Source organism: Labrus mixtus, chromosome 14 (genome assembly GCF_963584025.1).
Source record: "Labrus mixtus chromosome 14, fLabMix1.1, whole genome shotgun sequence".
Lineage (NCBI taxonomy): Eukaryota > Metazoa > Chordata > Actinopteri > Labriformes > Labridae > Labrus > Labrus mixtus.
Genome location: NC_083625.1, coordinates 5,203,823 through 5,217,301, shown reverse-complemented (window position 1 = coordinate 5,217,301; position 13,479 = coordinate 5,203,823). Strand labels below are relative to the sequence as shown.

Genomic DNA, 13,479 nt, shown 5'->3' with positions numbered 1-13,479 from the left:
AGTTCATTTAAACAATATTAGTTCGACAAAGAGATGTGCAAATGTCCATTCAAATCTTCAGCTTCTTCAGCAACGGGGTAACTAGGGCATACTGCAGGTGGAAAGAGCCAGCGCTGAGCAGCAGTATTAACAAAAGAGAGCTGTGTGGGCCAACGGCTGGAAAAGTACCCAGCTTTTAGAAACGCCTGGCTACAATCTCATGAGTAAAAGCGTGGATAGATTTCATGTGAGAGACGCTGTCCTCTAGAGTCGAGAGAGAACTTGGCTCAAATTCAAACCGTACACTCTCTGATATGAGGTTTAAGATAGACTTTTTACACACATATGTGTGCAGCTGCTGATGTCGTCTTTTCAGCACGAGGCTCATGTTTGGTTTCATTTTTTAATTTGAAAAAGGGCTGACTGAGTCATGCATCCTTTAGGTGCTTTTGTGTAAGCTCTCAACAGTCAGCATTACATTAGGGGGCACGTGTTAACAAAGTTATGTGCTCTTTGACTCAGTTTGGAAATATTGGGTACCTTTTCTCTTCTTTAGGTGTAAAAAAATCCTTACAATGACAATATTTGAGAATCCTGCGACCACCTTAAGTCCATGTTAACATTTGATAAGGACTCACAAGTTCAGATTATTTCTTTTTAAAGGGTCACGTCCAACACAAGCTGTGAGTAACTGGGAACATTACTCCAAACCACCCGCACAAAGAGAAAAAGGGAAAAAGTGATTAACTGTATTTCTTTTGGTAACATCTCATGTCACTGCCATTAAACTCATTCTGAACAGATGTTTTTTTTCCCCTGACAGTACCTTAAACCAATTATTCTTGTCCACTAAGTAGAATAACTGTTTGCACAAGTTAAAGTGCACACACAGTTTTACTCCCTGCTACATCACTGCAGGAAAGTATCAACATGAAACCCCCCCCCATAGTCGCAGCACATGTTAAACTTTCTTTGTCTTCACGTCTAATACCTGCGCCGTGTCCACAGCTGCGGGTTCATGTATGACGGGGGCCGGACAGCTGTTTGACAACCTGCAGGAAGCTGTTCTGCTGCAGCTGTTAGACAAGGTGACTCCAGCAGCAGAACCCTGCTCACTTTACTGGAAGGAGTCCAGTGTATCTGACCTTTGCTCACTCCTCCTCACTTTTAGCATTGTGTGAACCGTGGCTGTTTAAATCATCATCTCTTATTTATTCCTGCGCTGAGAGCTAATATTGACATTATCCGGGTTGCTTTTTACAAAGTAGAATATTAATAAGATGCTACATTTCCTGGAGAGACAAATGTGTGGGCGAGCTGCGAAAAAAACTTGAATTTGAAAATCTCATATATACACTTGTGGTGTGTGAACTGGCTGAAGAACTCCATTCTAACAATATAGTACTTTTGGCTTTTGGTTGGAAATAGAAGACCAACAAAGTAGATCTGGGGGCCGCTGCATCTCCTGAACAAACTGCAGGTTTGACCTCTAAGTGAGTTCAGACATTGAGAAAGTATGTTAAAGTGGATTCAACATGACCTCATGTGTGTGAAAATGTGTCCTCTAGACAGGGTGTCCTTCCAGTAAAGGAGCATGATGACGACTCTTCTCGGCTGCTCGTCCTGTAAAACCTTCATGAACTACCCTCAGTGATGCCCTTCCGAATGAAAAATATGATAAAGTGCCCTCTAGGCCTTTCTGAGGAGAATACAGGATTCAAACCCCTCTGGTGTGCACAATAACAAAATATGACTCAATGCCAGCTTGGGTGCCTTTCAAGTGGACAAAACACAATGGAGTACCTCCTACAGTGCCCTTCAAGTGGAGAAAACCTAAGCTGAAGAAAATATAAAGAGAGCTCCTCTATGGTGTCCAACCGTTGGAGAAAACTCCTAAATAAAGAAAACGAGATACAGGTCCCCCGAGTAGAGCGCACATCCATCGGAGAGACTGCAACCTTGATCTAATGCAAACTTTTAGGACTTCAGGTGTCGATAGAAGTTAGCAGTGCAGGTCAAGTGCTGGCTAAAAGCAAACCAGTACTCATTTCAATTTATATTGGTTTATAGAATCTATGTATTGTTATATTTATTTTAATGTATCTTCAAATATAAAGTCCTGTGGGGTTTTGTGACTGAATGCTGTATATTTTACTCTCTCTGTGCAGCACATCAGTTTCATTTTTTGTATCTGAAATAGGTTAAATCATCATTCAATTCAACTCCTGACCAAGACTTCCATTGTTCACAATCGGGCCTGCAACCAGAATAAAAAAAAATGAATTGGACCTGAGTGATAGGGTCTAAAAGTGGATTGTTAGCTGCCCTTATGCAAATGATTGCAGCAGAGCCAGGATTGCATTATGGCAGATTGTTATTCCACTCTTACTGTGTTCAATCAATGCCTGCTGAAACACTATCAGTGTTGCCTACACTCAAAGTATAACCGGAAAACAGACTACTTTAATTGACACCAAAATATAATGTCATTTGCTAAGATTCTGCACAGCTGTGCTGACTTTACTGACATTGGAGGAACTGTAATGAAGTGCCCTCTGGGTCACCTTTAAAGTGGAGAAAACTTTCTACAACAGGAACAACTCAAGGCAGAAGAAGCCTCCCTGCATGCTTTGACATTTGTATTACGGTAATTGCTAGCTCATAAATAGTTAAACTTTAAATTTAAATCTGAGTAACATTAAACAACTTTGATCCGAACCAGAGTTTGAAATTGTTCCCTCATAAATCCATAATCACCGCCTCAGGTGTGTCATCAGTACTGACCCTGCTTCTCCTCCTACTAACCACGCCTGCCGCTAAAGACCCCGTAGTGACATAACGCGTTATCATAACAAGACCAACAAAGTAGATCTGGGTCTCTGCAGCTCCCGAAGTTGCCTGACAAACTGCAGGTTTGACCTCTAAGTGAGTTCAGTGTTAAGCTCTTTTAAGACATTAGAGAGCATGTTGAAGTGCCCATAAATCCATAATGACCTTACAAAATAATTTTCTGCACACCAGTGATCTACTGGTTTACCTTTAAAAAAAAAGAAAGAAAGTCAAACAGCTAAAATGAACCACTCAAGTTCAGAATATTAATGTCAGACCCAGGTCCAAATAAATGCATTGCCTTTAAAGGCTTTAACCACCGTGGAAATGCAAATAAAATGCCCCAGTTAAGCTGAATTCAGCCAGCAGGCCATGTGATTCGAGCTAAAAGGTGTGCAGGCGTGATAAGGTGACCTTGAGGACTTTTCTACCAACAAGAAGTCGCTGTGTGAATAAAGGAGAGAGGGAGTTTGAGGCACAAGAAGAAGAAAAAAAAAACTGATAAGCTGCTTCTACCGCACACATTAAGCCACACAATGGCAAAGAAGGAGGAGTACCCCGCCAGACTGAGACTTTAATTGAGCCCCCTCCCCTCCCCTCTCCTCTCCACCACACCACCACCACCTCCACCTCCTCCTCCTCCTCCTCCCCGCTCCTCAGTCTCTCCTCCGGGGCTGCTCACTAACTTCTCGTCGACACGCCACTTCAGTTCACATTATTTTTTGGTGCTGGATACGACAAGCAGCGAGAAGAAGAAGAAGAAGAAGAAGACATGGCTTCACTTCACAAATCGCTTCTACCTTTGTTTCTTCATCTCTGCCTTCTTCTCCACACGAGCGGTGAGTTTCTCCTTAATTAAACACGCCATGTTTTTTTTTTTAACGGTTAAGTTAAGTGAAGGAGGAGAAAATAACACTTTGAATTAATAAACACAACTGACTGTGTTTGACCGGGATGCCCCCAACCTGTTTTTCTTCCTTAACAAGTGTTTTTTTCTTCACATTTAAGTAAAGCAAACGCAGTTTTCTTGAGTAAAAGTGTGTTTTCTGTCACGAGTAGTTTTTCGCTTCCATAGTGAACTTGAAATTTAGTCGTGAAATGTTATAATTTATTTTAATTTTAATTTTAGAAATGTTACACTTTAATGATTATGTCCTTTTTTTCGGTTCTTTTTTTAGTCGAAAGCTTCGTCGTCGTAAAATATTTAAAGCTGTAATTAATTACTGCGTAATTGATGCTCTTAACGGTCCAATTAACCGAGCAGTGACGTTTTGAGCATACCCATACATTAACACGTGTGACTGGTGTTTTTTAAAGGGGTTTTTTGTCTTAGCGTGTTTTAGTCTCTGTAAGTCCGTCTGGATAAGTTATTTAATGTTTTATAGTATTGCTGTAAACATCTGAGGAACCACAGTGGTTTAAACCGCAAGACCAAACTGAGCACATGAGCCTCAGTTTCCAAAGAAGCATGCGGTTTGTTAAGGTTTCGGTTTTGTTTTACATGTTGTACATCACTTAAAACAGGTTGTAAATGTGATGGAAGAGGCTGGTTTTAGACGCAGGAGAGCTGTGGGATGCTGGCCAGTGTGTGTGTGTGTGTGTGTGTGTGTGTCAGTGTGTGTGTGTCCGTTATTGTGAGAACAAGTCTGAGTTTAGGCATTGGATGAGTTTCCTCAAAGGACAGTTCTCATAGTTGTATTCAGATAAATCAACTGAGAGGGGTTGCAACCAATTAATGTTTTTCACTTTATGTGATAAAAAGATCTTTGTCAGACTTAATGTATTAACAGAATCAATATTGCCATTGGCTAAAGTGCATTGTGGACAACTGTAGTCCAAAGTCACATCATCAAATAGGCTATGTTGTCTTCTAAATAAGTTGTTAATATAATGTTCAACATTAAAAGTAGTGCTTACGCTTTTTAAAGATCTGGAGCGGCTTAATAATTCTGACATACATGTGTCTCTAAATTTAGTGCACCAAGGTACTGATAGACCTAAGGGGGCATTAGGGTTAGACCTATGTGAAAAGAGCTGATGCTAATAATGTTAAATCGACATATTAGACAATTGATGGACGGAAAATTGTAAGAAACCAATGTGTCATTTATAACGGTGAGCATTGTTTGGATTGTTTTTTAGGGGAAATGCAAAAAGAAATGTCTCATTGCAGATGTTCCCCCCCCCCGGATTTCTTGCCCTCTTTGTCCTTTGCTTGTACAACTAAACCAAATGAAGAAGTCTACATCGGTGTAGGGAACTTGTTAATGTTTCAATTCCTTAATTTATGGTTCTATTGATATTAGAGCTGGGTATTGTCCACAACCTCACAATTCAATTTCAATTCTTTGGGTCAAGATTCGATATTGATCAATATGCTTTGATATCGATTTAATAATACATGTAGATGACAGGAATACCCAGATAACTACTCACAGAACCTTCTTATATTTGTTAAATAATCATGTGTGCATTGTTTGTACAAGTTCAGAACAAACTGACTCAAACATTTTTTTGTTTATCGTTGCATTATTCTGTAATAAACAAAGAATAAAACATTAAAGTATTGTGTGATCTAAAGTGCACATTTGTGCCCTGACCTGAATGCACAGCAGCCACAGTGCCCCCAGTGGAGAGGGACATCATTACAACGAAAAAAAAATCATTAAAAAAACCAAAAAAAAAACCCTAATCTAGACAGTCTCTGTTTCTTAGTTCAAAGAAAAGCAGAAGTTCATGCAGATGTTTTCTTGTAAAAACAGAAGTTCATGTGGAGAACTCTGTAGAACAGGACGTGCAGGGGTCAGGTGTAAATGTCACAGACAGGTTATTTTAGCACATCAGCAAAATAATCTTTCCATGACATGTCTTTTTATTGAACAGTCCAACAGGTACATATGGTCACAGCAAACTGACGGTCATTAATGCAGCACTGGGTGCCAAAGAAGCTCATCATTATTGCTATTTCTATTGCAGTTCTTTTGAATTGAAACAAACCTTTGACCAACATCGGTGGAAGTTTTGTCAGGTAGTGCTGCTTGTGGTGCATATACATTGATTTTTTGAGCCTATTAGCTGATTAGGAATCATGAATCTTATGTACATCCCCCCCCCCCCCCCCCCCCGTCCCCGTCCCCGTCCCCTCCCATTGTGAAGGACAGACTTCATGTTGACTCACTTTATGGATTAACTTTTTAAAGGAAGCTTTACTGTAAATAATTAAAGGTAAACCTTACTCCACATGGTATCTCACAACGGGACAACACTCACTCTGTCCTGGTCTTAAACCTCTTTTTCTCATAAATCCCTGTTTTTTTTACTCCATCAGCCTTGTCTTAATTGGGTTACGTCTTTTTAATCCCCATCTCTTCGCTACCTCCTCTGGAGACGGAATAAAGCTGTCTGTTTTTGGATTATGTCGTTGGTTGGTGATAGAGACCCCCGTCCCTTTAAAGAGCCCTGTCAAAACTGACCTCCTGCCTAATGGACCCTGAAGGGCACTTACTTGAACACAATTTGTGGCTAAAAGCATTTCTCCTGCATGGAGAATAAAACCATCCTGAGTATTAGAAAAACCCAAACATGTAGCTTAGTGCATTGTACAGCAGCATCTATTGATTTCACAGACCAGTGTTCATCAGTATGATGGTCATGTCGGTTACAGGAACGAGCAGGCGGTCCAGGCTGGTTGTGCAGTAAATCAGAGCAGTGGGCAGAGCTTTTACGATGACATTTGCAGAACAGAAAGTAGACACGCAGAATGTGCTTACTTAGGTCATGCTGCAATTAACTTTTTTTCCAAACCAGGAGAGGACTTTATTCTTTGGTGTAGTTTAAGATAGGGTGGATCATTAAAGTCTTTTTGTTGTGTAAAATATCCTTTGCTGTTTAAAAGTCAATACAGGCACCAATCATTCAAGTCAACCGGAAATGAAAAATGCATTTCTAATCATAGTCGGTCTAATAGTCTGGAATACTGAACACCTACTTTATTTAAATACATGCGCAAATAATTGTATCGTCTTGTTTTCTCTGAACAAAATCAAATACAGTTTGCACTCTTAAGCTTGAACCAGCCAATTACAACATTCAACATCATGACATCCACCTACAAGCTAGAACGTTTCTCAGGTCTTATAACCATTGGTTGGCAAGCTAGCGGCAGAATTGTGAATTGATGGCTCTGAAGATGTTCACCATCTAAAAACCTTGTTCTGTTTTCTCTAGATACTTGTTGTGTTTTAGGACCTGCTTGCTAGAATTGATTCCATTCCAGAAAACTGTTATCTGTGTCCTCTCTCGATAAACAAAAGACTGCTTCAGCAACTTTTCTGAGCACACTGCTCTCTTTTCGAAGAAGACTACAAACTATTCAGTTTTACGACGTTTGGCCTATGCTCCGCTTTCATTTTGACACGCCCACTTTTCAACCTTCAAATCAAATTCTTCCTGTCCTGCCTGACGTTCATGTTTCACTTGGAAGTGCTTATTGTCAGGTTGGTCCTCTAAAAAAGATGTTTGTCTCTTGACTTTATCCTGGACGTAAGCCCAACCTGATAGGATGACAGTTGTGGTATTTTGCGGCATGCATCTACCCAGCCAAACGATCTAATAAATATTATATCTGGACACACAATCCGTTAAAATCACAACAATGATGAATTCATACTGACATAAAACACTGAAATTCTAACCTGAGAAAATGCTGCAAATCTTGTTTTGTAAACTTAATTGAAAAGTACAAGCATTTTATAATTGCAATATACTCTTATCATAAATCAGAAAATGTTTTATTCAGCAACTCCAACAATAGATTAGGGTTATAACTTTTTAGCCTGTACCCCTTTAAGACGTATGATTTTATTCTAATACTGCTGACTGGATATAACTTTAAGTGTAGACATGCCATTTTTTGGCATTTCTTATAGCTTTATTATCTTAAAGGTTGTTGACATTTCACACTTCCCTTCTGTCCCAATGAAAAAGTCTTAATTTGGGTAAAATTGCTTCCAATAACAAGTATTGTCTGTGAAGCCACAGCTGGATTTCACTGTGATATAGAGCTCCATTGTTGTCCAATGACTATTAAAAACACATCAATGAGCCACACTGTTGGACTGGGAGACATGGAGACAAGGAGGCCTTTATAACGTTACGACACAGCTACCAAAACTTATCTTGAGTTTATCCCCCTCATTGTGCAGCTGGTGTAAATTCTGACTAAAACACCAAATTGGTGTTAGTGTGCAGCGAAACTGAAGTGTTTTTTTTTTCTGTGATCATTGCATTACAGATTCAAATGATGTGCAGGAATAAACTGGGTTGGAGTTGAGAACCACAATACTGACTTACACATGATGCTGTTTGGAGAGTTTCTTGAGATTTTTGGAAGACATTCTGCGCCAGGTTTCTTACTGAAGAAGCTTTATGCTATTTTTATCTAACTTGGGTTAACTGGTGAACTTGAAACTCAGCCAACAGCAGACAAAGAGAGAAGAAACTCCTATTTTTATGTCTCCAGACAGACTTGAGGTTTGGTCTGCCAAGCAACCTAATCTCTGACTCTTGTAACATCTTTGTGATTTATAGCTGTACAGCCTTCACCGTTTGTGAATGTACAATATCTTTACCAGGACATTCCTTGTTTACTGATAACTTGAACCCGTCTCCTCAGGCAGTGTCGGAAATAGAAACTGATGTTGAGATGATGTAGGGGTAGGGTGACATTTTAATGGTGTTTGGACTCTAATCATTTTGGACAGCCGTGGCATCATTCATGCACAAAACACTTCACTTTTTGTGGACTCAGAGTATTGTATTTGTTGTTTGTGGTGCATGTGGTACAAAGTATTGTCTCGTCAGCATATTTTTGGAATGAATGAGCATTGTTCAGAGCCAATGGTCATCCTTTCTAACCCCTCTGTTTAGTGGTAGTTTTTTGAGTTATACCCTCAAAGAAACTCTATAAGAATCTATATAATACTTTTTTCTGCTTTGACAGACCAAATGTCTCCCAACTAATAGTACCAGAGAATACTTCACAGCTTTTTATTAGTGCTTGAAAGGTGTGATATCTGTGATGTTAGCTCATTTTGCAAAACATAGGGAATTTTTTTTAGTATCTGACATTTTTTTAAGATTATTACTTGGAAGTTTCAAACAACATGGTATGACCACGAAGTGCTTTTTTGTATAATTATTTTTGAAAGCAATTTAATTTATTCATTGTGATTGTTTTCATAGATTTATTGACATTTAAAAGTTACATTAACAATGACAAGTTATAACTCAAACTGCCAATCTTATAAATGAGATATTCAAAAGGGTCAGAAAGCCTAAAAAGCAATAAAACGTTTTTTACTCCCTGATGAAAATACTTTTGTATAGTGGTTAGTGTGCTGTAAGTATGGCTGTATTGGCGTGCTGGTGACTTGGTGATAAGTCCGTGCGCCCCATGTACAGAGGCTACAGTTTTAAGGGCGGGCAGCATGGGTTCGAATCCCACTTGTGGCTCCTTTCCCTCATGCCATTCCTCATTCTCTTCCAAATAACCGACTCCATCCCCTGTCCTGTCTCTCTAATAAAACTATAAAGAAGCCCAAGAATCTTTAAAAAAAGTAGTGCTGTGTATGGAAGTGCAACACTTTTAGAGTTGCATCCAACTGCCCATTAATATTTGTTTTGATTCTTCGTCGTTTCTTTACTTCGACCTGAAATGTATTTTTACTACATGTAGGTGAAGTTCTTGTTTGGCTGTAATTGTTAATAAATAATGTATTCTTAGCCAGGGAGGAATATTTGCTTTCATATCATGTGAAGCACTAGTAATGTTGTTAAATAATCAAAAATGAGTCATAAAGTATACCAGTGTGTCAGTCTCTGGGTGTAAATAATGGCGGGTCGCCCTGACCTCTTCTTCATCCGTGTCTGTGGCTGGATGCCTGGGAATGCCTTCACTCTGCCGCTGAGTCGTCTGCATGCAGCAGGAAGTGTGCAGCTGTTGGCTGCAGTTGTTCATGTGGGATTAGTGCCCTTGCCTGAGTGATAGCCGGGTCTGACAGCCATGTAATCTAATGTATTGGCTCATTGTTTTCATTAAAGAGAGTGCGCTGTTTGATCCCTGAGGAAGTATAATGCTGGTTTGCTGTAACATTAGGCATATGTAAGCTAATTCAGCCAGCATGTGTGTCAGCATGGTGAACAATCAAATGCAGTAAATCCTATTGAATTAACCCTTTTCATTACTTTCACTAATTGTCAAAGCTCGTCAGGTTTAATGCATTCAACAGTGTCTGCTGTACCTGGACACTACGGCACTGGACTTGAAAATCAGGTGTTGCATTCTTTGTCCCTTGTTTTGTGAAATTTGTGAGATTGTCAAGTTCTTTGGATGTTTTTAAGACCAACTGGCAGGAGACCCCACGCTGATCCTGAACACAATGAAGGTATCACATATCTCATCTGGCACTGAGAAAACTTCTGGATCCCCCTAGGAGAGCTGGGGAAATGATGTTGGGCAGATGGACGACTTCATTAACTTTGCATATCTGCCACCTGGATAGGAAGCAAATGGATGTATGGATGGAAGACTATTAAAACACTTTCCGATTATGTTCCAACCAATCAACCTTTGTTTCATATCAGACAAACCTATTTGGTATTTACTTACCATTTTCTCTTTGGCTTTTTCCCTTTGATTCCGTCCAAAAAAGGCCCAAAATACGTCCTAATTACAAGTCTTGTTCAGTGTTTACCCAAATCCACCACATTCCTCTCACTCCAAAAGAGCTTTGTTTGTCTTAATATTTTAGAAACATGTTCATCATACTTCAGTTGCCAGGAGCATAGCAAACGGAAACACATCTGTTAAGTATGATTACTTCACTGTGTGTTGATTAAAAATGCAAATTGCAGCAGCTTTGTGCTTACTATGAAATACAGAAACAGACAGAGTAGATTAAGGAATGAACCCAAAAGGTATTCAAAAAAGGTATTGATTTCTCAGAAGAAGTTTAGGATTATTTCAGTACATTTGCTAAACCTGTCTGTAAAGCTGCTACAATCTGACTGAAACAAGCAAAAGCAAATATTTTGAATGCATTTGTTTTGTTCTGAAAGCACTCTCTCCGTTTGGTGTTTCAGTCTTTGGTTAAAAGCCTGCATGCTCTGAACATCCAAGGCACGTTTGAGAAAATCAAAGCTCTTGCTGTTTAGCTGGCAGGAGCAGAGCTGACATCCACCCCTAAGCCTAGACTGAAGGCTTTTTTTTCAGGACCTTGTCTTGCATGTGTAGAGTAGCTCTGCAGTCAGTGGTTGGTTGATGTTTGAGTGGGATTTTATATCCAGCAGCTGCCTCTGTAGTCTGATCCCTGGGCCTTCGGGGAGGGAATTTCTCCTGTATTGACTACCTTTCTGCCCAAGAACCGTCCAAAACATAGTTGACTAGTGTATTATTCAAAGCCCTTTATTCATCACAGTGAAAAATCTTTGCAGTGAACAATCCACCCTGGAGAAGAGAGAACTAGTTTGAGAGGCATGAGGTGGTTGTTTAAATAGATTTAATCAAGAGGAGGAATGTAGAAAATTGCTTGACGGAGGAACATCTATGTGCAGAATCCGTCCTGGCTCATTGCCAGAGTGCAAAAACTTTTATCTCACACAGTGTCAAACATGAGCATTGTCTTCTGCAACATGCTTTTTTGTATTTATTTTTAAAACATGTTGTTGGTGCTGCAGGGTTCCACATCAGTATTTCTCTCATCGTGCTGGGAGAGTGCTGAGAGGGTTGTTTCTTAAAAGCCTCTTTGGATCCCAAATATTGGATTTGGCTGCGCTGCTTGCACTGAATTGATTATTTTGTATACAGTATTTTAAGAGCAGTGTGACGGGTGTAGAGGTGTGTTTTTAGCCCTTTATTCTGATGATTATTTATTTACAATGCGATTTAATGGTTATATCTGTCTGTTAAAGGAACATTTTGCAGTTTATAGTTTCGATTAAGAGTCCTCTTTGCTGGCCACAGTTCTCTCATTTAACTTCATAGTTTGTGGGAAATTAAATGTTTTAGAGCACAAATCCAGCAATGTGCCCCGACCTACTTCTTTAGTAGACGTAACAATGCAACATTTGTGAAGTACTACATTTACAAGTTATGGCCTCTACGATTAATACCTAACTTTTTGTCTGCATTATGTACTTTAAGTAAAAATATTACTTTAGATATAGCTACATGGACAAATTGGACTCTGACAATGTTAAATTATTATAAATTATACTGTTAAATGCTTGTGTACGTTTTTTTGGGGGGGGAACTCAGTGTACTTAATAAAGCTTTTTGGTAAATGTAATGGAGATAAAAGTTAAATAAAATGACACACCTTAAGTAAAGTAGAGAGTGAGAAATCTACTTCAATGAATGCACTCAGTTTTTTTTCTTTCTGCAGTTGCACCAGGCGGTGCGTCTGGAGTTTTGCCCATGTGCAGCACCATGTGGAATTTGAATCAGCCAACATAGGAACATAAACAGCCTCACACCTTTTGCTCACACATTGCGTTGTGACAGGGCGACTCATAGAAGTGCCTTATGAAATTCTAATGTCACCACTAAAAGCATGCAACATATTTATAACCATAAGGCGAGCGTGTGAGGGATCAATCAGCTGAATCAGACAGGTCCTCATGTGTCTCATGTTGTAAGTTATGATAACAGCGTATAGCTTTTGTTGTGGTATGTTGCACGTAGTAATCTTATTCTACTCATTTCTACAAACATGCCTCTGGTGTGTGCTGCTGTTTTAAGTTATGACATAAATATGACAACCAATTGCTATATTTTAACCATCTCATTACAGGCTGGTAATATTATGACAAATCTGAAGTTCACACTCACAAGTATTATGTAACTTTTAAACAAAAGTAAATAAAGAGGCCCTCTGGAGCCAGAGTTATCATTCATAAGAGTATTATTAGATCATCTTTTTTGCTGCGTATGCTGGTTTTTTGAATATATATGGTATATTACAGTTGGGTTTTCTTTGTTTTAAAATAACACATTTGTTAGCAGAATTTCAATCTTTGGTAGATTTGGCCATTCGTCTCTAAACTCTGCACAGGAAAAAAATTGGCCATCTGTACACGACGTCCCTTCATATTTAGAGGGCCCATCTGTGGGACACATGGCACTCTCTTGGGCCTCGATCCAAGTCTTGGCAGCGGTCCCATCAGTGCCACAGGGAGAGACAAAAAAAACCTCCAGTATTGCTTTCATTGAGAAGCCTTTCCTTCCTCCTTTTCCCACTTGTCTCCCTCTTTGGTCTGCAAACAGAGCTTAACCAACAGCTGCACACACCTGACGCCCAGTCCATCGGACAAGGGACATTCTGCTGTGGGGGCAACAAGCAGGGGTTCACATTACAGAGAAATCTTACACCACAATGGTCTTTGCCTCATTCCCGCCTTTTCCTGAGCCGTGTCCCCCCCCCCCCCATCCTCTGCCCCCTCTAACACCTCTCTCATGCCCCCTCCTTTAGCCTTTTCTTCTTTCTGGGTGCAGTGGACGGAGCCTGGGAATGTTTACTTTGCCCTTGTTGTTGTCAACAGTCCTGACTGAAACAGCAGGGGACCACAGGAAAGAGTTGTATTCAATTAAAGGGTGGGATTTAATTAAAACAA

At 39.7% G+C, this 13,479-nt stretch overlaps 1 protein-coding gene across 2 annotated transcripts in view; it reads left to right on the top strand.

The window, feature by feature from the left end:
• The first annotated feature begins 3,462 nt into the window (after positions 1-3,462).
• mcama (melanoma cell adhesion molecule a) overlaps positions 3,463-13,479 on the top strand; it is a 52,022-nt gene continuing 42,005 nt past the window's right edge. The window contains exon 1 of one of the 2 annotated variants that reach the window (XM_061056432.1): positions 3,463-3,647. In XM_061056432.1, coding sequence (XP_060912415.1) covers positions 3,581-3,647 — 67 coding nt within the window. In that variant the 5' untranslated portion in view covers positions 3,463-3,580. The remainder of the gene's footprint in view (positions 3,648-13,479) is intronic. The other variant, XM_061056431.1, reaches the window with a different exon arrangement.